The sequence below is a fragment of the Ascidiella aspersa genome, chromosome 5 (assembly GCF_963924565.1).
Source record: "Ascidiella aspersa chromosome 5, kaAscAspe10.2, whole genome shotgun sequence".
Taxonomy (NCBI): Eukaryota; Metazoa; Chordata; class Ascidiacea; order Phlebobranchia; family Ascidiidae; genus Ascidiella; species Ascidiella aspersa.
In genome coordinates this window covers 17517037-17542113 of record NC_139451.1, presented here as the reverse complement: position 1 = coordinate 17542113, position 25077 = coordinate 17517037, and the positions used below count along the sequence as shown (strand labels likewise).

Here is a 25077-nt window from a genome sequence, read left to right as displayed (position 1 = left end):
AAATAATTTTTAATTATTTTTTGTAGTATTAACCATGATAATTTATACTGTATTTTTCAAATTATATTAAAAAAACGCCTAGATTTTCAATTTTAGGTCTTTGGGAGGCTAAAACTTTCTTAAAAAAGTCTTTAAACTTTTTTCATAGTGCCCCCCTAAATATGTAGGTGTTAATAAAGTAGTAATTTTGTTAACAAAAACCTTGAAGAGTAATAGTACTATTTAGGTGCAGTGTCGTTCAAGATTTACTTGTTTATATCAGGGCTGTGGAGTTGGTTAAAAATAAACCGAGTCCAACTCCCGGGTCCAAATGAAGCCAATAAAGTAAACCCGAGTCCCAAGTCCGAGTCCAGCCAAATGTGTGATTTCGTAGATTTCCGAGTTGGGTTGCGTCCTACAGCCTTTATTTCACCCAGTTATGCAATTAAATTAAGTGAAGTTTTAGCAATCCCCTAATAGGAGTGTCATATAATTCATCCACTCGCAATAGAATAATAGATGGTAGAAAAATATCTTACTCGAGTCCCGAGTCCGATTCCATCAAAACAAACCGAATCAGTCAAATCCTGAGTCCGAGTCCGACTCCGACTCCGCAGCCCAGGTTCAAATACATAGATAGCGTTTTTCATTTTTATTGACCGAAACAATGTTGGTTAAGATATCGATGAGTGCGCAAATAGCTCTGTGCAGTGCGGTTCGAATTCGACTTGCTTTAACGTGGAGGGTGACTACATGTGCAACTGCTTACAGGGATATACCGGGGATGGAAGCCTAAATGAATGCGATGGTTTGATATAAATTATGCCTTAAAATAGTATTTGTTTTTTCTAACAAGACTTATTTTTGTAGACTAAAAGTAATAAAATATAAAAACTAAATATTGTGTAATGTGTATACACATGGGTTACGTTTTATTGACACCTTGTTACACAACCGTAGACAACTTTAAATTAGAAAAAACTTTAGAACAGTGATTCACAAGCTCGAAAAGTTTCCCAAGTTTTTGTAATTTAAGAATAAACAGCGGCATGCAATAAACACTTAATAAATACGGTTTATGAAATAAAGTTATAAATTATAGTTTTACCTGTTGCTTTACCATGTATTATGGGAGTTTATTAAGATATGACATTATTCTTTAGTACAATGTGTGCCGTTTATAGACTTGTTTTGCGCCGCAAAGTCAAAAAAGTTTTTCAACAACTGCTGTAGAGTTTATACGCTGCATCTCTGTTAATAATTCAATAATACTTTATATCTTTCAGCTTCCACCCGAAAAGAAAACTCCGAAAAAGACCAATTAATATTTTTACTATTAATTTTCAGATATTGATGAATGTATGCTAAATCTAGATTCTTGCAGTCCGCATGCCGTGTGTTATAACTTGATTGGAAGTTACGTTTGTCGATGCAAAGCTGGTTTCGAGAAGAACAATAATAACTGTACCGGTATGTATAATGAAACAAAAAAGTCGGAAAATAGTTAATGATTAACTGAAAATTATACAAGTTCGTATCGAAACGAATTAATCGGTTTGTTATTTACTTTTAAAACAAATATATTTTATAATTTTATATATACTATTTAACATGTTTTTTTGGTAAAATTAAGTAATCCTTTTTGTATTTTATTCTAGCTACAAACGACTTTGTCATTATTTTTTGTTTTAAACATTTATCGGTATGTACATTAAGCAACCTCAGGATCTTTTGTAATGCTAACCGTGAAAGCTTTCTTTAATTCCTCTCTTACTAGATATTGACGAGTGTGCACTTAACAACACTAACAGCTGTTGTGAATTATCCGAGTGCCAGAATAATGTTGGAAGTTATGTATGCAATTGTAAGCCGGGTTACACGAAGAACAGAGATAACAACTGCATTGGTACGAACTTATTAAGTTAATCCTTTTTTGTTAAACATATTAGGAATTTATTTCGTTAAAAATAGTTGAACATATTTGCTTCATTAAATTTGTCGGTTTTATTCACTTTGAATGACATACCGGTTGGTCAATATATAAAAAACATGTTTAAGCCATATATTTTCGGTATTGTCGAAACCCAAAGGAACATTGTGTTTAAACGTTTGTCTTTCCACTAATGAGCGACTGGTATAAATTTATATTATGGTATATTTTTTTATTCTGTTAAAATTTCATATATCGCACGAAACTAAACAATGTTTATTTGAATTATTATATTGGTAAATCTTTTTTAAATATAATTTCGACAAAAGTTTTTTGAAAATAAGGTTTAGAACCTTTCATACTATACTCCGAATCAGTGATTCGCGGTTCAATGAGCTGCATGCGGCTCTAAACCACTTTTAAGCGGCTTTCGCTTTTTAAATAGCTTTACATTCCAATATATTTAAATCAATTTACCTTTAATCCTAATCAACGTTAAAAGGCCCCATGCTTTCATGTACGTTAAAAGTGCAGTTTAGTACCGCAGGATCCAGGGGGCCGCCAAGCCAAGCCAGAAATTTTTTATTTATGGCTTTTAATAGTGCGCACCTTTTTCAGTTTTAATGTTATTATGCCGGTTTTAGTTTCAGTCTAAAGACGCCACGCAAGTAAATACGTTCCATGAGTAAATTAGAAATTATGTAGGGCTTTTATTACGCGTGGCACGTAAAACAAACGCTAGTCTGAATTTGTATTTCTGGAATTTTCTTCTTTTGGAATTTTCTTGCAATGACCCGTTTTGCGAGACTGAAACTTCATGTTAAAATATTTATACGCAATTTAACCATTCAGAGAAATACGAGAACGAAATAATACTGCAAAAAAAATCTTCTTCATTTAGATTAGCCTAACTTTAGTTTAAAACTTAAAAAGAAAGTAATTTAAATCAATTCTTGTTGTTTAGTTCCGGTGACTTTACGAACTTACGGGAATTCATTTTTTATTGTTACGTCATAGACCAGGGTCGCGCAGGTCACAAACACGACCTTTATGTTAAAAAATGCACAAGTGGGTCATATATTTAAATATATATGCTAATTAAATGCGAAACTTTGCTGCTACGTCGTTTTAAGTGGTATTGTCTGGGTTGGTAATTCAAGGTGCTTGGGCGATTTCCAAATTCGGGTTCCCACGAATATTAAGAGCCTAAATAGTTAACAAATGCTGCAGCATTTTTATGGGATAACGGGAGTTCAGCAGAAATATTTTCAGCATGGTTAAACCAGGGGTTTCAGAATTTTTAGTCTGCGAGTTCTTAATTTTTCTCCTATTTGCCAACCACATTTTATAGCGATAACCAAAATTTATTTAATTGTCTACTTCACTACACACATTTGTTGAAGTGCAGTTAATGCAAGTTGATTCGTCACCCCTAAAACACATTTGCACAACCCACAGATCGGGCAGCCCTGATTTAAACAGTATAGTGCTTAACTAAGAATTATTTTTTTTACATTTATCCTTTCCTGAAAATGATTCATAATATTTTCGCGGGTCAGTAGTAGTTCGCCATCCTTGTCATAGATAGACAAACGATACATTTTACTATTTTGGAACAAAAAAGTTGGTGCGTGAATAAACCTTAAACCGTAATTCAGTTAGTTGTGCTGAAAAGGGGGTCGCGACAATAAAAAGTTTGGAAACCACAGGTTTATGTATCGTGGGCGTGGCCGTGGGTTTCGTCGCGCGGCCAAGGCCAGTCCTAGACATCCACAGCTACTTTCAGCAGAACTTTCAGCCTGCAAAGAGTTCTATTGAGATAACAGTGATTACGTTAAATTCACGTGTTTTTTATTTTGTGGCTGCACAAATACCAGACGATTTGCCTACTTTTCTATTTTATAATTGTTATTTGTTTTGTTGAAGTTGGTTTTGCCACAAAACTGTTGACTAATTCTGCTCTAAACCACAGTGGAAACTAGTACAGCTCAACAAACTTCGTATAAAGTTATAAAACAAAGATAAATAAAAAACGTTATCATTTTACGGATCACGTGCGATAAAAGTATTTTGTAAACCGGAGAAAAAGCCTGCGCTTACCTTTGCATTGATTTTGGATGACTGCATCATCATAAATAGGGCCCGCAAAAGTCGATAAAATTAAAATTTTTTAAGGACCTTGTCTGTCCACGAATCAAAGAATAAAGTTGTTTTCAGCACCTAAGGGACTGTTTTCTAAGGGGTTTATAGGTCAAAATAAAGTTAAAATTTACAATAAAGTTAAAAGTTTTTAATAAAGTCAAAATTTGTCAAATTATGTTTTTTGACAAAGTTTTTGTGTTTCTTGAGAGCAATTTTTGCGAAAATCGTCGTGAAAGCATTGTAAATCAGAAACTGCGACACAATTAAACCATATGAAACCTATAAAAGCAGGAAATATGTTACAATGCCCACTTGAATCAGCAATAACTTTTATCGCAAATTGTCTATTTTTTTATTTATTGTTTTTTTATTATACGTATTTAAATAATTCTTATAAAACACTTCATCTTGATACACGTGGTCTTTTCGAAGATCAACAGTTTGTATCGCCAAAAAATCCCACACACTTTTTATAATCCATAAAACGCCTTGACTTTGCGACAAAATATTACGTTTGGGTCTGAAACCGACAAAATATTATGTTTGGGTAACTGGCATCAATTCAAGGAAGAACTGTGGCCTCTTCAAACAAGCAATTTCGTTAGGTTAAAATAAAGTTAAAATTTGATAAAAATAAAGTTAAAAAAAATTTTTTTTAGGTTAAAATAAAAATGGCCCTAATTATAAATTATAAATATAGGCTAAATACGTTGTTTTCTTTTTAGATACCAACGAATGTCTGAGCGACAATACCAACAACTGCCACGAGAATGCGACCTGCATTAACTACCCAGGAGCCTTCTACTGTCGATGTAACTTTCCTGAGCACGGTGGTAACGGCACGTGGTGCATTCGTAAGTCAGAAATGCTTATTAGCTAGGCCTTAGATTAGAAGATATTAAGGTCGTAACCAGTGGTGGGATTCAATTTTTATGTCAGCTGGTTTTATCACAAAAGTCATATATTTTAGCCCTTTTTTATTACAAAATGTCTTTTTTTTCAGCAAATAACTAATGCAGTTGCAAGAATAGGATGCAACCCCAGGTTCCAGCGAATGTTACGAACAGCGAACCTGCTGAATCCCATCACTGCTAACAGCCACACTAAAAAGCAGCAGTCGTCTAATGACTTGTACTTATGACGCAACATTTAGACTTTCAGACAAACAATTACAATAGGAAAATTATACAACTATAAAACACAATGTATGACTGTTAATGTTACGTGCGACCTTGACCATGGGACATTTGAAAAAAAAATCACGTGTGCTACTGGGATCTCAAAAATCAATGTATGAGATGTAATAAGAATATCAAAGCCCATACAGAAGTAAGGACCGAAACGGTCCCCCAAATTTCTCCAGCGGTTTCCCAAATTTTGGACTTGCAACTTTTTGGTATTTAAATGAAACACTTGCGGTCTCTTAAAACTACTTAGCGGTCACCCAAACCAAACCTTAAAAAAAAACCTGCCTATACGTGAGCCGACAGAATTAACCATCTAGGCCTAGTTTATCGCATTAGGTTTAACTCTAACTTCGTTGTTGCTTCATGTAGTTGTGCATCTCTGATTTGAACAAATGTATTGAACAGTATTTGCTGTATTTTTAAGTGTTTACAGAACTTTTTTCTAAAATATTCAGCGTTTTGTTTTTCTTGCGCATTTTTATGGGTTTTTTTGGAATGACAATAAGCATATTTATGAGTTTTGCATAAACCTAAAAAATAACTGGTTGGTGTTCTACCGGTAGAGTAAGCAAATTAGAACATTGAAAACGTGTGGTTAACGACGCCAACACCACTGATGCACACCAATATGTTTTTTAATTCTAATAGGTCAAAATTTGATCAAAAAACATATTTTTAGATGTCGTAATTACATTTTGAGTTGATTTTGACTTTTAAAGGTCCACAGGTCCGCAAAACTTGTTTTCCGTAAGCTAAACAGGTTGAGAACCACTGGACTAGATCACGCAATTTTTTAACACATATGTGTGCCTATCTTTCGTTGAATTTCATCTAGCTCAGTGGTTCTCAAACTGGGGTCCGCGGTCCTTTGGGGGTCAACGAAACAATTTTGTGGGACCGCGAAGCACCTAAAAAAATGAACACGACGCTCCTGAAGAAGAAAAACTTTTGTGTAATAACATTTTCAGGCAACTTACTTTTCCAAACCAAGCTGATTAGTTGTTAATTCACGTTATTGCACGCTTTAAGTTAAATCGTGTATTAGTGTTGCTTTGTGCTATTGAGAATTATGGTTTTACAGCTTGCTGCGCTGCCACTGTGGGTTGTACGGTCACAGTTTTAAAACTGTCCGTGATTGCTTCACTCAAATAAAGTGATTCGAGGTTAACATAGCCGATCTGATAGCAAAGAAGCAATTGCACCCGTCCTATTGATACCATTAAAACAACGTGTTATTTTGTGTTTATTTGTGTATATTTTTAAGGGACCGTGAGTAGTTAAAAAAATCCTTGGGGACCGTTGTGTATTTAATAAAAAGGTTAAGAACGCTCTAAATCTAAATTTTGAAATGGCCACAGTAAAAGTGAAATATTAAATATATTTCGGTCAGTTTAATTACGATTTGTTTAAATGTTGTCAGTGTGCTGGATTGCTGGAAGTAAAAGCTTGCCGGTACGATAAATTGTAATTAAGACGTGTTTTCTTGTTTTGTGCAGCTCTTCAAGATTCCAGAAACTCAACTTGCAGCAAGAGTGTAGCCTACACATCCAAGGCTAGACTACTAATGATTTCGCTTGGCTTGGTGTTCTACAGGCTGTGCTCTTTTTGTTTGTAATGTAATATATCTGTTATTGTACTTGGATTTAACTACGTTGGTTGTTCTGTAAATATTTAAATAAATATTCAAAAGAGGCATTCTAAGTAAGGTGCGCTCATCACATCTTTAAAAAAGAAAATTTTGGCAGCTTAATAAAGGCGTTTTTTTCACATTATGCGAATCGGTACCGGTAACATCTTTGTAATATAGTTTTTGTATTAAATTTAACACCTATCCAATCTATAACTTTATGACGTCACGTTCTGACGTAAGTTTGTGACGTAACGTTATGAGCAATTCTTTCACCGGATCGCCGTTTTACTTTCACCACAGTTTGACAACCAAATGCTGTTTTATCAAAATGACAAATATACTTCTGTAAACGCTGTACAGTGTTCATATTTGTATCGCTATAGTTTTGTCTACTCGTGCATTCAACACTTGGCGAGAATGTTTTTCGTTCGCGTGAAGACACCCACTTGCGAATCAAATATATATAAACGTGTTTTTTTTATTCTATTAACGCAACTATCGAACACAAGTGCTGCTGCATGCACTTTTTAAATTTCGTCTAAACTAGGGCTGCCATACGGTACGTCAGGATTATCCCTGACAGGTGTTAAGATCTGTGTCAGAAAGAAATGACAAAACCTGCTTATATGTCCGGGATTTAACCCTACTGTATAAAATATATCGTCAATACATCCACAATATCTAAAACGATATTTGTTAATATCAAAGTTGTTAAATTTTTGTAAATAGCTTAAATATTCACATATCTCGCGAGCAGGGCCGAATTAACCAATAGGCTAATAAGGTTATAGCCATAGGCCCTGGAAAAATTCGGCCCCCCATTTTTTAAGGTTACATTTTTGTAAGGCTGATAGTGATACAGATCCTGTACCGGTACAGTACAGTTTTTGCTTAAAAACGAATGACTGAGTCTAGTCAACATGTGTCTTGTGTGTGGGTAGATAAATAAAAAATTATTTATGCTGCAAACGAGTTAAGATCTATCTATGTTCTGTGCTATTACTTTTAGAAAAATGGGAAGGGGTTAAAATTATTAGGAGAGTTAATGATGTACTTAGGGGTGAGGTTAGAGGTTAGGTAAAGTGTTGTTTAGGCCTAATTTTGGCCAATTTTGTCTTATTCTGACAAGATTTGGACTTATTTTAATTTAGACGGTACTACGACTATTAGGTATTGGTCCCCTATTTTGGTTTTATTCAGAAGTGTGTTTTATTGCGACGTTGATGTTGTTCTTATTTCGGTCTTATGGCTGAGGCCCTTTCAAGCATAGATAGTGATGTTGTTAGAGGTTTGAATGTCGATGACATCATTCATAAGGTTGTTTTACACTAGACGCGTCTGGCTTTTGACGTCAAAAATAAAAAAACGTTTTCGGTTGCGGAAGTTAAAACAGTCAACTTTGACGCTTTCTGTAAGGAGCGAGGAAATTTGCTGATTACGCTGGCAACGTGTGTGTGTGAACTGGACGACGATAGAGTCGAACGCCAGACGCCAACGCTAAAAGCAAATCGCGTCTAGTGTGAACCAAAAACGTTATACGTATGGTAAGGAAAATATAATTTTAAATATAGGCTACATTGTAATAGGGGAAATATGGGACCAGTGACTCAGGAGCTTTTTCCTAATTTCATTTAAAATAGATAATTGAAGATTTGAAAAGATAAAACGATTTTTGAGGCAAAAAAATAAAATTATGTCATCTAATAGAATTTAGAACCAGGTTTCTCAACCGTGGCCCTCGGCCCCCTTGGGGAGCCACGGAGATGTTAGTGGGGGGCAACGGGCATAATTCTCTAGCTAGGTCGTAGTTTGTGAAACCCAACTACACAAGTGTCTCTATTTATATAAATTTGCCTGTTAACTTGAATTTGTGATTTTAATTATGACCTTTTTTGTAACGTATTTCAACTCATTTTTCTGACACCTTCTTTGATTTACTCGAAGGAATGTTCAAATTAGAATATTGTATCCTTTTATTGCGTTTTATCTTTTCAAAACTTCACGTTACGACCTCTAAATCCTATTTTAAGGCGCAAATAAAACCTGCAGATTCAAAAACGTTAAAAGTGATCCACTGGTCCCACATCTCCCCTAAACTGTGAGTCTAGGACACTTAATTACATTTATTACATGTTTATATTATGTTTTTGTTATATTTTTGTAGCTTCGTTCGCAAAATTAGGCCTTTCCCTGGTAGATAGCCTTAGGCCTACACTACCCTTAATCCGGCCCTGCTCGCGAGTGCAAATACTTTTATTGTTTGCAAATACTGTTCATTATTAGGTGACACACTACCAAGTTTATGCCTTTTTTATTCATTTTGTTTTGACTTTTTGATACCGGTAATAGTTTTTTGTGCATGGCGTTCATTTTAGTAAGCTCAATTAAAAAAAAATCAATGGAGTTGCAGGTAAACACCATTTGACTACCGGTACCGCTAAATATAATGTGGAAATACACTGGTTTTAAGTTGTTTAAAGTCAATTATTTTGCTAAACAAAAAAATTATTTTTGGCTGCTTTGCCGATTTGCTATATTAAACATTTTCCCTTTTAAAGATTTAAGCTGAGTTTGTTAAGATCTTAAATTTACTACTAGTGAATTACAAGTAATTAAAATATCCATGCTTCAGAAATTGTAGCATTTGAATGAAAAGCAGAATGTTTATGAAAATTTAAATTTAAACAAAGGCATTTTTCACGCAGCACGCCATTGTTTTCCATATTTTAATATAAATATACGTCATATACATTCGAGTGCGCGTTACATATACATCACAATACAATGCACGCGTCACCATACATTGCACTAGCATGTATACAAGTCTGTAAAGTAGTGAGAGATGTTCTTGTATACATGCTAGTGCAATGTATGGTGACAAGTGCATTGTATTGTGATGTATATGTAACGCGCACTCGAATATGTATGTATGTAACAGATAGCTATTTCTCTGATTTAAAAATATACGTCATGTTTTGACATAACTTTTTGACGTCATTTCTGAGTGTTTTTTAAACTGCGGTAAATTTGTCAGGGATTCCGCGTTTCAAAATATGGCAACCCTAGTCTGAACATCAGCAGAAAGTTAACGGTTATTAATTATATAATGTTAAAGTTTTGTTGCTATTTCTTATTTAAAATGTGAGAATAAAGTAGTCATGTATGACAATGGTTAACATCTGGTGTGTAACGCTTATATGCAGGCCCTTTGCAGGGGTAGTCAACACGTCGATCGGGATCGACCGGTAGAACCTGGACCGGATTAAGGTTTTCATGGACCTGGGGCTGTAGGGCATTCAGAGGCCTATTGGTCTATTTTTATTATGCGTATTGTTCCAACCAGAATTAACATAAAATACGATTTTTGATTCACTTGTCAAATAGATTCATTTAACATGTTTTCTAACTTTATATAAAGCAAATCCGAAACTTTATAGCTGTCTATTTTTTTCCAAAATCTCGAGTAGAGCTAAGGAATGCAACCTATATTTTGGTCCATAGACCAACGCATTTAGTTCAGTACTCTTTTAGGGACTAAAAAAGCGTTCGCCTGAACAATTAGTAATCATCAGACAAAGATGCATCCTTAATACCACAGATACGTTAGAAAACCCATACATGAACTTATTTTTATTAACAAATGAACTTATTTTTATTAACAAAACATTTGAGCTCTTTTGCTACTTTCGACGTATAATTGGCGTTGTTTTAGCAGTGCAGAAAAATGAATCAACATTTTAGGCAGTGATTCGTCCTGATTATCTGGGTAATACTGAAGCAAGGTTATTTCTTGAAATTTCCTCAGTAATGACAGACACTTAAAATTGTACCCTTTTTATCTAATTCTTGATATCTGGACTTTAATGTCTAAATAAAATCATTAGACCCTGAAGCAAATTAGTCGCCTCATCTAAAGTTATTTTGCTACTGCAGTGCAAGACTAGTTCTAGGCCTATGAGACCGTTCCATTACGAATTTTTTATGAAGGTGAATAGCACAGCAAATCGCGTACAGAAGAAGATTGAAATATTCTGAATAAGACGTAAATCTGCCGGAATACGTCCTAAATGGTAGAGGGTATGGGACGATCGGGGGCCGTCGGTCAGGCATCCGCCGTTTTGGTTTGGACGCCCTATAGTTTGACCGGTGCCATTAGATCTTCGCTGTTTTAGAACAGGATTTTTGGTTTTGCTTGGGGTTAATGGTGGGTAATGCTGGGAATATAAAATGGTTTAGGGTTATTAGGGAAGTTAGTAATGTAGCCTACTTAGGGGTGGGGTTTGGGGTATGGTAAATGTTGTTTATGGGCCGGATTCTGACCTATAGGTTTTATTCCGACGGATTTAGGACTTATTGCAATATAGGCGGTAATAAGGTATTAGTCCTATTTTGGTCTTATGGCTGGAGTCCGTGGTGATATCTCTAGAACAGCGGTTCCAAAAGTTTTCTAAAAATTATGCTTGGTGGACCCGTTGCAATTATTTTAATATTTCGCGGCCCTATAAAAATTTAAGGGTCAAAGCAGTTGACCTATTTTTCTTGTAGTACACTAATGCAGTCACGATTCCTTCTAAAGTACCAACTTTCTAACCAGGGCTGCGGAGTCGGTTAAAAACAACCCGAGTCCGACTTCCGAGTCCGACTCCGGCCAAAAAAATACACCCGAGTCGGACTCCCGAGTCCGACTCCGGACAAATGTAAGATAAAAAAAGTCCCGATTCCAGCTGTGACTCTACAGCCTGTATTTTACCCATTTACGCAACTAAATTAAGGTGGATTTTCTGCAATACACTCATATTGGTGTCATTATTGATCCACCCGCATTACATGGTTTAAAATATTTCACCATTTGCTATTTACACTTTTACTACTTACATTTTGCCGCCTTAACAGTTTTAAAATTTGATACTGCGCATGCGCACGTCGGACTCGGGACTCGGGTAGTTTTCCGCGGGCTTACTCGAGTCCCGAGTCCGACTCCGGCAAAACAAACCGACTCCGTCGAGACCCGAGCCCCGAGTCCGACTCCGACTCCGCAGCCCTGTTTCTAACTAAGGCGAACGATTCGCTTACAACGGGTAGTACAGTATAATAGATGATTTGTGATGTTACAAGAGACATCATAAAACACGCTATATGATCGAATAATAAAGTATAACTAAAGACAATAATGATGACAGATAAATGTTTAAAACATAGACTAATGTTTAAACACTTAAAGACTAATTCTCCTTGCGGACCCTCTGAAACTGCTGTACGGACCCCATGTTGGGAACCGCTGCTCTAGAATATAAATTGTTATACAAAGATAACATCAGTTGGTCTTATTAAATTGTTTGCGGTGGACCTATTTTGTTGGTGGGCCTGGGGCTGCAGCCCCCGCCTTAATCCGCCCCTGGGTAGAACGCCACATTTCACCTGGTCGATCGCCTCGTATATGTGTTACGTCACTACAGAATAGCTGTCGCACACATGCGAAGTAATAAAAATTCCAATTGTTGTCTGGACAAGCCTAATTAAGCGTTCTTTGACATGTAACAAATTAACCACCATCGCTGGCTTGAAATGCATAACGCCCAAATTGTTTAATAAGTGTTCTTGTGTATTTTAACAAACCAGTCGATCGAAAGTCTCTAAATATATTTCAGTCGATTGTAATCAAACATAAGTTGGCTACACCGGCTATAATGGAAGTCAAGTTATATATCAACACACGATCCGTACACTAAGACAGACAAAATAAACCAGCGGTTTACTGTTCTGAGCTAAAAAACGATAATATCACACATGAAGGAGAACACCAAATACAAAATACCTTGTAAATACCAAATTCACGTGCGTACAAAATTAAGTTTTAAATCTTATTATTTTATAAAATATTGTAATCATTTACGATTTACCGAAGATAAATATTTGTTTTTTTGTTATAATCTTCGATAAATGTCAAAATAAATCAAAAAATTACGTTAGGAATTCCTACAAAAACAAACAAAAAATTTATTCTATTCCTATTTAACTTATGAGCTTAAAAAATACAAAATTAGGCAATTTTAGAAGATAGTAGGCTACTATAATTCTTTCCTTCTTTAGTTGACAAAAATCGCTCAATGGTTTGGGCAAACAAGTTATGTAGGCCATTCCGAATATTATTAGAGATTGCTTCCTATATTCCGATTTAAAACTTCCGTTTGCTAAAGTTTTAATATTACACTCTATCTCAACGGCTCACATTGTAACAAGCAAATTGGAAAACGTTCTGCACGTTTTATTTCAATTGGTATTACCATGCCGCTGGGTACATTTTAATAAAAATAAAGACATTCATCACCGGATAAACACAAACAGCAACGCTTCACTTCAAAAGTGTACCTAAATATTGGCGTTGGCCGTGGGTGACTGAGTAAATAACAAAATAAATACTAATATCAAATGCAAAGTATAATGCCAAATAGATGCATTGCTAAAACTCCAACTAAGGAGCCAAATGCAATTTAAAAAGAGAGTGAATAACAGAAAATACTAGATATGCATCAGCCAAAGGCGAAGGGCGACAAAACATACATACAACGGTGGCATATGTACAAGTATAGATAGCCAGAAAAACTAATAATAGAGGATACATGCTGGTTGACAATGCAAGAAAACGTCCGCGGATAGAAATGATTTGTATTAATAAGATGCGATAAAACAGAAATAATATTTGCACTCGCTTTAAATTATATAGGGCCTGACAAAAAACATAAACGTCATTTTGCAGATGTCTGTTGGCGGCAGCAAAAATTGAATAAATTACTAAACACAAATTAGGTACAAAGACAACAAATAACTAACTAACAACAGAATAACATAGAATTGTTTCAAGCGTACCTACATATTCATCATAATGGAACTAGTAGGAAGTGTTGTATATTTTATTGACTGTCAACCTTAATTTCTGCAAACGAATTATTAGCCTCAGAAAAAACACGGTAATGCTTTCGGGGACTTAGTCGCAAAGATAATCGGCAGCCCATCACTACGCTAAGAAGGTTAGATATGAGTAATTTTACAATAACTCCTGTTAAAATATATAATTAATTTAATGTTTGACATTATCTTCGCACATATAATGCCACAAAACCCCAACAGCAACGCAAACAAATTAAAAAACAATGAAAAATGATTGTTTTAACTATATTATGCAACATAAATTTTTTGTTAGTACGCAATACAGAAGACTATCAGTGGGAATGTTGTTAAAATTGACACACAGACGAAAAAAAGGAATTTGTAGAATAATACATAATTTCGTATCTGACATAAAAATAGAAACAGATCAAAGGAAAGCAGCTCAACGTCCAAAAGGGAAGCATTACAGAACAAAGTTTCAATCGCGCGCAAAAATTATATTGGTATAAACAGGTCAGCATACTAGACAGCATCGCTGCTACTACGCTGTTCGTTATTTTGAACTTTTAAACGCCATAAAAATATTGGTCGGCAGTCGAGGAGTTTAATGGGCGTGACCGCTTAGGCCAAACACAGCCTGGAACGAGCCCTCGAAGAGGGCGATGAGAAGCATAATGACGACGCCCAATAGGAAACCGACGTTCTGGTAGGCAAAGCGGAAAAGGCCATCTTTTTGCAAACTGCACTCCAGCATTTGGGGAACCTAAATTCGAAATGGCATTTATGGCAAAAACAAGCTTAGGATTATTGCCAAACTGGCCCCACTCCAATATTAAATTAGACCAAGAGACTCACCATGTCGACAAGAGCCACGTACAGAAAGCCACCAGCCGTCACGGCGAGAATCCAGAGTTTCACTGACGTCGTGTATTCGCCGATTGCCATTCCTGGAGAGAAAAGTCGGGCGAATATAGGTATAGGTGAAAAGCTGAAGTTTTTTTTTGCTTTTTTTCAGTTATATTTTTTACGCATAGGTACACAATAAAATATCCTTATTCAAAAGGCAGATTATACCACTTTAAACTGTGACAAACGGTTTAGGTCAGTTTTAAAAACAACAGTTAATGGCGTGACTACACGCACCTATTATAACACCGACGAAGGCCAAACAGGCGCACATCCCGTTGTAGAGAATTGCCTGCTTGATGGACATGCCCGCGTTGATGAGCACAGCAAAGTCGCCCAACTCATGCGGAAGTTCGTGACAGAAGACCGCTAGGGAGGTGCTGAGACCGGCCGGTATGCCGCTGCTGAAAGCGGCACCTGAAATGCAAACAAATGTTTTGAAAAAAGTGACAGCAGTGAGGGCGATATTAACCATATTTCATAACCGCAACAGCCTAACTGCCCTAACACACGTAATTTTTAGATTTTTCACATAAATAAGATAATTTTTTTGAAAACTACTACAGAACGTTCAACACAAGCTGCGTTTAACGCTAACCACCATAGTAAAAAAGAAGGGTGATACGTGAAGCGGACGCTGAAAGCTTCTTCGTTTTTACTTTATTGGTTGGCGTGCTGACGTTTGGTTTTAATTGAACATAACAAATGGACTTGTTACGATGTACTCTTTGCGGGAAATAATGCTATAATTTATTTTTTCTAATTTGAACGATTTGCAAAATGTTTTTTTTTCTTGTACAAAAAGATTAGTTTTTCATCATGTATATCAACATACCAAGATTTTATGGAGTAAGCAGTTACTGATCGATATTAAAAAAACTACCTATAGCTAAACCGTCGCTAAAGTTATGAAGTCCGTCGCCCATGACAATCATCCAAGCCATGTCCTTAATACCAGAGTCAGCTGCGAGATCAGGATTGTGGTGACTGTGTCCATGGTGGTGTGGGTTGTCTGCAATTACCAAGAAATATAACACTTTTACAAATAACGCGGTAGTTTGCAAACTCTACTTCACTTCTACGAAATTAAACAAAGTGTAAAAAGCCATCAATATCACGCCACTAAATCAATACCTCCGAAATTTGTACAAAACTTATATAACACCACTTAAGCCGAGCGCCACAGCTTATAGAAATGATGGTGAAAATTTAAAACGTACTTAAATCTAATGTTGCAGGAAGACAGTACTCCAGAAAAGAACGAAACCTCATGATCGGTTAGAAAGCGTTTATAGCAGTGTTTAACAGAAGTAACAGTTAACAATAAAGGCAACACAGCCGAGCATAAAGGTTGTTTAATATGCAGGATACTTGCAGGATCCCTTTCTTTACATTAATAATTCCATTATGTAGCTCAACGTGTTCGGTATAAAATTGTGTTAAGCATTACGTTTTTTTGCATTTTGTGATGTACTTTAAATAAATAGAATGACACTACTAAAACAGATCCGGATTACTTACCTAATTTAATTTCAGGTATTACCAAAGCTTCTTCAAAAGTATCTGTAAAAACAAACCAAATTGAGCGTCTAAGAAACAGAAATATATAAATTTATGTTTGGCGATACCATTTATAGGGGCGCCTGATAAAAAAACAACGACAATATAACCACTTCTATACGCGATATATTTGTTGAACTGTTATACGTCCGGTCGTCCACCCAACATTTTTTTCGTATAAATATAATGTTTGCTGCGCAATAAGTGAATGACGAAAACTCGTTTCAGAGTTACATATGTATACCATTCATTCATGGCAAAAAAGCCCGAGATATATTTTTTTAAATGCTGCCAAACGTTTGTTGTAAAACAGTGTTAGTATTGTACAAAAAAAAATTCGTTTCCCAACCATTTCTAAAACAAACTTACGAAAGGGTCTTGACCCATTTGTTTCGCATACTTTATGACAGCAACCCTGGAAAAGACGAATATAATTAATTGACTTCACGTAACAAGAAAATATGAATTAGACAGAATATACCCTGATTTACAGGGAAGGAAAAATACAGTACTGCATAAATGTAAATTAGGCGTCAGACATTTTCATTAAAATAGCAAAGGGTACTTTTTAACAAAGATATATTGCGTGTTATTTAAACAAATGGATTACACTGGTCAACAGCAAATTTAAACGGAGATGTGGTAAATTTAGAGTATTTTGGGGCCTGATTTTTTATCTGCCTTCAATGTTGTTGTGCTAGGTGTATTATTAATATTAGCACATTGCGCACGGTGACATTGTCCAACATTCATGTGATTCACGCATCAGAAGAGACTGACCTATAAGAAAACCGTAAGTGAGTGATATCGCAATCGTTACCCTCCAAAAATGTTAATTTTCGAGAAACAGAAAAGTGGCGTTCTATGTTTAGCATTTCTCTACAAAAAGTTTGACCTACTCAACTATGCAAAATGCCAGGAATCTTGATGGGTCAACACTCAACATGTTAGTAAAATTTAGGATGTACATTGCAAAATGCCGGAATTATGTGCTTGGCTGGCCTTTATAGTGACTGTGTGCTAACTTTTTAGAAAATGCAAGTTGCATTCTTTTCTGCTAGGTGTTGATGATCTGCTTAGTTTAACATATAGATCGGTTATGCATGTTACTCAAAATGCATTTTCAGCACTATTACTTGAACTTCTTTCCAGAACACCATGGTGTAGTTAGCGACGAACAAAAAGGCAACTAGGCTATGAAATCCTGTGACCAAATATAAAAGCATTCTCGTTGAAAAGTGAAATTTCCTTGACCAGTGTTGGTATTGCAATTAAACTTAGTTCCAAAGGATGCAGAAAATTTAATTCTTTACCAGAAGTGCAACTTATAAAAAAAAAAGCCAAAATGCACTCACATCACTATCGTGTGATCCATTAATCTCTTCATCATCATGAGAAGATCTCATAAAAGGCTTGTCTTCAGATCGCTGAATGGACTCTAAATTATGACATTACATTACAGTTCACACATTACGCATATAATTAAACTTACATGCAAAAATTTTCTCCTGTTTACATGTTATTTTTAAAATGGTAATAATCCAATTCATTTAAATTGTAGTATTGTACAATAAATGCAAACTGCCCGATTAATAGTAATTTTGCAAAGGCAAATGTTTGTCTGACATAATCTCTCGGTTTACTTTTAAAGAGATAAAAAATAATTTTGAGAGTGGTAAAATATAGACAATATTTTGAGGCAACTTAAAAAAACAAAAGAAATAATAAGAAAACATTAACCAAAAAGACTGTTGTTGCAACAACAACAAAGCAAAAAATAATTTACCATAATTATTTTATAGAGAAGTACCTTTTATATCATTTCCTGTTGGAAGAAAGGCTTCTGTACTTTTAACAGGTGAAACAACGGTAAGATCAGATGGTGATTTGTGAGCTTGGCCGTTCTTTCTCATATTTTTCTTGGGAATAAAACACATGACATATATTTTCTAAGTTTATCATTTTTAAATGGGGTTTTATCTTAGTCGAAAAATAATTTATAATTTTCCCTCAGCACCAGTCTGGTGATTAGCACCAGACTTTTCGTTCTACTTAATCTCTGTTTCTTTTTTGTAATTAGAGAACCTGCCTTTATATTTTGATGCACATACATAGTTCTGGAAAGCACAGTTCCCAAAAAACAATTTAATGTGATTTTTTTTTGTAATCATCGCAAACAATTAGGAAACAGGCAAAGATTTAGGAAACAAAACAGACAGACCTATCTGCGCGTTTCCCATTTGGTGTGCATTGTCCATGTGTTATTGTGTTAAATAACAAAGGTCAACATAAGTTTGTTAGAGTCGTTTTGGATTATTCGCGTCGTCTGAGGGCGAAAACGCCATTTTACAAATTGGTTTATGAATTGGCTCTAGTATGCGAAATATAAGACATTGAAATTACGTGTGATATTGTTATCCAAAGGCGTTTTTCCTTTTTTCAATGAAGGTAAACTTATGCAATTTTCAACACTCAAGAGTATGGCTCAAACACTGGGGAGGCTACATCGGCTGAATGTCACACAAAGTAAAATACAATTCTGGAAAGGAAGTCGGTATATGGGCTGGGTTGTTCCCAGATAAAGCGGTTGTGTTGGTCTTAAATATTAGTATACAATACACCAAATATTACTTGTTTAGAGATTAGTGTCAATTAACACTAGATCGAAATAATGTAACACTTTAACATAGCAATTGCATTAGCGTTGCACACTAACAACCTAAAAAAGCAATAACAGTAGTTATTCGTTAAGTAAGAGTTGTTACTTACCTTACGTTTCCTGAGAAGACCCATCACACTTTCAAATACAAAGAACATGTAGATACCAAGCACTGCAACAAGGCATTTCAAGACCTTTTTTTGTTCTTCTTCAACTACTCCTTCTACACTGTGGTCGTGGCCATCATGGCCTCCAGCCATTGCCTAAATAAACAATATGTATGTTCTAATTTAGGGGAAATTAAACAAAAAAACATAAAAATGAACTTAAATAATAAAAAGGAAAAGCAATTTCATTTTTTTTTGATGAACTATTATTAAAAAAGTTTAATAAACAAAAACATTGTTGCTTGGACATACATGGGGCAGAAGATGCAGCAGTCCATCACCAATCAAGGTGCCAACTGCAAGAGCCACCAGAAAGGAGAGGAGACGATTAAAATAAATCGAATGCTTCATCAAAGGCACAATCATTATACCAACAATGCTAAGAAGGCTAATCACCGCCACTGATACAATCGCAATGCCCCACACTGCAAATAAAATAACATTAGGACTACAAATTTTTTAGTGGTTGCATGCTACTTAGTGTGTAACTATAATGAACCTTGAGTTTAATTACTACACCTGGGCAAAATGGTAATAGTATCCTTTTTATTGCAAATTTATAAATTAAGTTTAACCAAGTTAAAGATAGTCAACATTTTATTTTGGGATGTCGGCCTACTTAATTTAAACAATGGAGCAAGTAAACCAAGCCATAATGTTAAGGTCCAACTTTTTTCACCACCTGTGGTTTGGAATTATATGCATTGCATCAAATCTGATACAGATATTCTATTTACCTTTTCCGCGGTTTTCACGAGAAGGTGAGTTTCCATGACTTCCATGGTCATGAGCTGAAAAAAACAACAAAGGTAGGCAATAAATTCAATTTTAAGAACAGACATAACAGATAAGTAATGTGAATTCATCCGAATAGGATACCATGGGATTATACATCAGTGCTTCACAGACTGTGTAGCGCGGCACATTAGTGAACTTCAAGAGAAGAAATTGCCCAAAAAACTTTTTCTGACTAACACGATACAATATATTTTTTATGCTTTGTCAAGCGATACCTCATACTGGTAACCAACTTTTTATAACTAATAAAAATAAAAGTTACGTTCAGTTTACCTACCTATTTAATTACACAACTATGTTTTGTAACACTGTGAGGCAACCACTTTTTTATGTATTTCTTTACTTTTAACTTTTTTTTTGTATTTCTAAACATTAGGAAACTTGTTTGTTTTTAAATGCTTTAAAACGTTTTATAAAATATAAAATTTAATTTGGATAGCACTATATGGGTAGGATAATTGCAATATACCGACAATAATGCTATATAGTGGAATATTGGCCATAAGAATAAAACACTTTGACAAACCATCCTTAGAACAATCTTCTTGTGAAAGGTCATACATAAAGCGAGGTAAAAGCAGCCAAAAATCAGTAAGCTTCAGTTCACCCTCCTTTTCCCCAGCATGCTCTTTCATTGCATCTTCTTCAGAGGCAAGGCACTGCAAGAAATTAACTTGTTATTTTTTTATTAACAAATTGTAGTAACTTTGCAAGAATAAATATCAATCTATTTTTGTGCAATTTAAGAACACTTAAAAAAAGAGCACAGAAAATAGCACATAGATAGCGAAAAGATCCCATGGTTATTAAGTCAAGCTGTGCATTTACAGAGATAGTATGATGCAGAGTAAATATATTAAAATTACAAAAATAAACATTTAAAACTTTGAATGCATATTTAACCAAATTCTATAAACAAGTGGATATTTATTTAACTACATTCCATATTTAGTTTCAAAATATTAAACAAAGTAGTGTCCAAAACATGAGCCTACATTGGCATTCAGTAAGAACAATTTGTTTAACAGTAATATGTTAACAAAAGTTTATATTATGTTTAAAACATGCAAGCATTACCCAATATAAACTTCCAGTCATATAAGGAAGTCAAATATTTTATGTTGTCACACAACAATGATTTTGTTGGTAAAAGTTTATCTTTTTATTAAAGTCATACTTCTCTTTTATTTTGTTTAAACATAACCTAAAAAACATTATGATCAAAAAACAAAACCTAAAAAATATTATGATCAAAAAACATTTTTACCAAAGAGTTAAGTACAACATCTGGATCTGTGTAATTATCCGCAAACAAGAAACTATCGTCATAATCATCATAGTATAAATACAAATCACTATCTTCTTCAGTTTTGCCTTTAAGGATTCCCACTTGGGTAAGAAAGTGATTCAGGTCAGTGTTATTGATTGCAGGACCACTTCTAAATTCATCAAAAATGGCTTCAGTGTAGGCAAGCATGTTGTGCAATACCTAAAATGCAATAAAAATAATAAAACAGTCATCCTTGTGTTTAAAAATCACTAAATATATTTATTTCAATATTTTAACAAAAATACATCAAAGCTATTAATTTTACAGCACTAGGCTTCAAAATTGCCTTTTTACCTTAAGTTAGGAATGACCATATCAGTGATTCTCTAACATTATATACTGTATATAACAGCAAAAAATAATTTTTCTAGATTAGGTTAGGTTTGAGGAACTTTATTTTCTTAAAGAGTATAACATGCTCATGTCGCTTTGTGTAACATGAAAAGGCTGAAAAAGATTAAAAAAATATTTCATCATTAAAAATATCAGGAAGTAAAATTAGATTTTAGCTAAGCAAACAAGTTTTTTGTTTCGGTAAGTATAGTTGGCCTAAAATCAAAATTCTTTTATATGTGAATTCTGTGTACGAAAAAACAAAAAATCTACCAATTATCTGCCGCTACCTAAAAAAAAAACATTTCATTTGAGCTAAGTAGTTTTATTTAGAAGTGTACTAGAGCTTAAAACAAAAATACAACAAACCCTTTGTGAAGCATTAAATTGCAGTGTGCAAATTCCTCCATCACATTGGCTTTTGAAAGGCGGTGCTTCGGCAGGAACATCTAACACAGAAGAAAACAGCAGTATTTACTAAAAAGCAACTTTTAACCTTTTGAATTAAAGTGTTCAAAGCATTTAGGGCGTGTTTTGTTACATACAAAATATTTTCCTTTTACAGTAAAACCTGATGGCAATATTTGGCAAAATGAGCACAATACCATACATATTATATATTCCTATACATCAACCACAAAGAAAAATATTTTTAGACACACAAATACTACCTATATTAACTTTTTTTTGCACTATTGCAGTTTGCAAATTACAAAAATACTATATTTTTATTTTATTTTACTGCCCTACCCTTACTGCTCACCTTGACTACTTGCAACAATGCATATTGAAGAAAAGCAAAAGAAACAGCAAACCAGTAGGCTTTGAAGACAACAGAAAAAGCTATGAAAATAATAATATATATATTCAACTAAAACACTACTTGTAACTTGGTTAATCCAAAACAACAATAATGCTTTATTAACTTACCTAAATAATTTATTACTTGTCTGGATCTGCAATTGCTTATTGAAAGCGGAACATAATTTTGCAAAAATTGAAAACACTGTAAGTTAAAATAATAAAATATAAGTGTGGCAACTGGCAATTATGCAAAAATGCCACACCACAAATTTGAAGCTGTGTTTTGTTTTCCGTTTTTAAGATATTAGAAAACTTAACTAAATACAATATTTATCCTTTAATTCTAATTTAACAAAACCAACTAATTGACTTGTTTAAAAGAAACCCTATTAGCGGTTATGTACATTGAAATGGCAAGTTCTAGGCATAACTAATGTAAAGCAGTTAGGTGCAAACATAGTAAATTGTGATTGCCTGCTTAATATTGAATTATTTAGTAAAACATACAACAGGGAGAAACATAACATAATGTTATAACACAATGTTAGACGCTGGTCTAGAATCTTACAATTGCAAGAAAGAAGTAAATATTGGAGAATAAACACAATAATAACAATTAAACCAGCCATATGCTAACTCTTACCCTGACCCAAATAATACGCGTTGATTTAACAACTATTTAAACGCGTGGCAGGATTCTAGACCAGCGCCAAATTTTGTCATATCTATTTTATCTTTAAACATAAAAAGTTCATGCCTAAAATATGAAGCGTACTACAAAAAAAGTCTAATTCAAGTTTAAGTACATCAAGAAAAATACTTATGTTAAAAGCAGTTATAACTGCTTGCGAAAGTTCACACTAGTTTGGAAAGTTTAGCCTGTTGCACTCATAGCCGCGCATTTCGTGGTAAAATCGCCGTACATTTCATTCTGCCGCTCGAAACTTAAGCTTTGCTTATAGTTTTTAGTAGGTATTTATTTTTATTTACAGCCGCCCAGTTTTAGGAAACTTCGTTTTCAATCTGAGATGCAGATATGAAAAGGGAAACACATTTCTAGTACTTACCCATATTATTTTCACACGAAACGTGCGTAGTACCGGTGAATCTTGTGCCGTGTGCAAAAGAACAACAAAACAAAACTACGTGGTATTTCTAGGTGGCGACAAAGCGACTAAAAAACATTTATGTTATAGTCAGTTTTTACTAGGTAGTCGAAGCGAATCCGAACCGGAGTTTTATGAACCGGTTTCGGGCTAATTTTACTCAACATGTAACCGAACTTGAGTCTAAAGGCCTATTTACACTACAGCTGCACTGAGCTAAGCTGGGCGTGAAATTGTTTTCATTACAGCTGCACTGAGCAAAACGTAACGTTTTTCTATAGCTGGGCTCGCCACAAATCGAACTTAAATGCTAACTATGCTTTGTTCAGCTCAATGTAGCTGTAGTGTGAACGGACCTTAACCGAAGTTGAACCGAATATTTGGTGGTTAGCCTACTCCAATCTTAACCGAACCCGAGCCGGTCAAAACAGCAGTCGGTTCTTTCTGTCCGGTATTCGATCGCTGATTGGCGACTCTTCGATAATAAAAGCGGTCCACTTCAACATATCGTCGTAAACGACAATTGTGACGCAGCATAACATTTTTTACTATTTTGCCCCCCCCCCCCCCCCAGTCCATTAATGTACAGCAAAATCTTTCTATAATAACAATAATCTACTTAGGCAATGTTTAGTAAGACAAAGCTACAACTGTAATAATGCGATAAACAGGTGGGGGAATTACAGAGTAGTAATAGTTTGTTTTATAATTAAAACAAGGTAGGCTACGGGTACATTCATGTTCATGACAAACTGCAGCTACAATATCGAAATTGGAACAACATGAACGTCGAAATAAAACACAGTTCGGAATAAGACTAAAAGAGGACTAAAACCTAATAGTGATAGTCGTAATAACTTCTAAATCGAAATAAGACCTAAACCAGTCGTAAAAACCCTAAATTGCCCAAACAAGGCCTATATAACCTTTTTTTAACTCAGTGGTTCTCAAACTGTGCGTGGCGATGTCCTCCCTTTGGTGCGTCGTTTCTATTATTAAGAGCTTCGCACAAGGACTCCAAGGACTCCTACTAAAATTTAACTGTGACAATAAAATTAAAATTATTATTCTTTGAGGTGAACATTTCCCAACTCATTATTACTAAACTTTAGCAATTAATCAATATTTACTATTTTTTAATAATGATTCACTTCGGCGCAAAAATGAGAGCTCGAGCAGTTAGAAGTTAAGGAAAAAACTTAAAAAAGCGACTGTATTGCACCCAAGACGCAAAACATGCCACTTAGTTTGACCGTACATATATTCCTAGGCAGTCAATCATACATCTATGACAGGGGTTCCCAACCTGTGGTACGCGTACCACTGGTGGCACGCGAAGGTTTTTCAGGTGGTACGTGAGTAGCTTCCATTTTTATCACAAAATCCTAGATTCACAACTTTACAGTTGGTTTCTATAGTTATGTTTACATAAAAACTATGCAATCTTCAAAATACAGGCCATTTTAATTGTCAACGGGAAGCACCATTGCTTTTTTTTAAAGCGTACAACGCTGTGGAACAGTGGGAGTTAATTATGTCAAATGATTGCTCTTGATAGTTATAATCTACTGTTTTATATCTTAAGCCAGGGCGGTCCAAGGTTGACTGCATCGCGGGCCACAATATTTCTTGCATATGCTTTGCGGGTCATATAAAGT

General features: G+C 34.8%; 1 protein-coding gene across 1 annotated transcript; it reads right to left on the bottom strand.

The window, feature by feature from the left end:
- Positions 1–13112: 13112 nt before the first annotated feature.
- LOC146145137 (zinc transporter ZIP6-like) lies at positions 13113–23489 on the bottom strand. The gene is made up of 17 exons (XM_083389666.1): positions 23381–23489; positions 22440–22515; positions 22273–22352; positions 21879–21958; positions 21114–21335; positions 20373–20505; positions 19786–19839; positions 19301–19473; positions 18992–19144; positions 18033–18141; positions 17578–17660; positions 16592–16637; positions 16184–16225; positions 15546–15674; positions 14900–15079; positions 14612–14703; positions 13113–14519 (listed from the first exon to the last, which is right to left on the bottom strand). The coding sequence occupies exons 1-17, from the start codon at positions 23382–23384 to the stop codon at positions 14361–14363; spliced, it is 1815 nt and encodes a 604-aa protein (XP_083245792.1). The 5' UTR covers positions 23385–23489; the 3' UTR covers positions 13113–14360.
- Positions 23490–25077: the final 1588 nt, after the last annotated feature.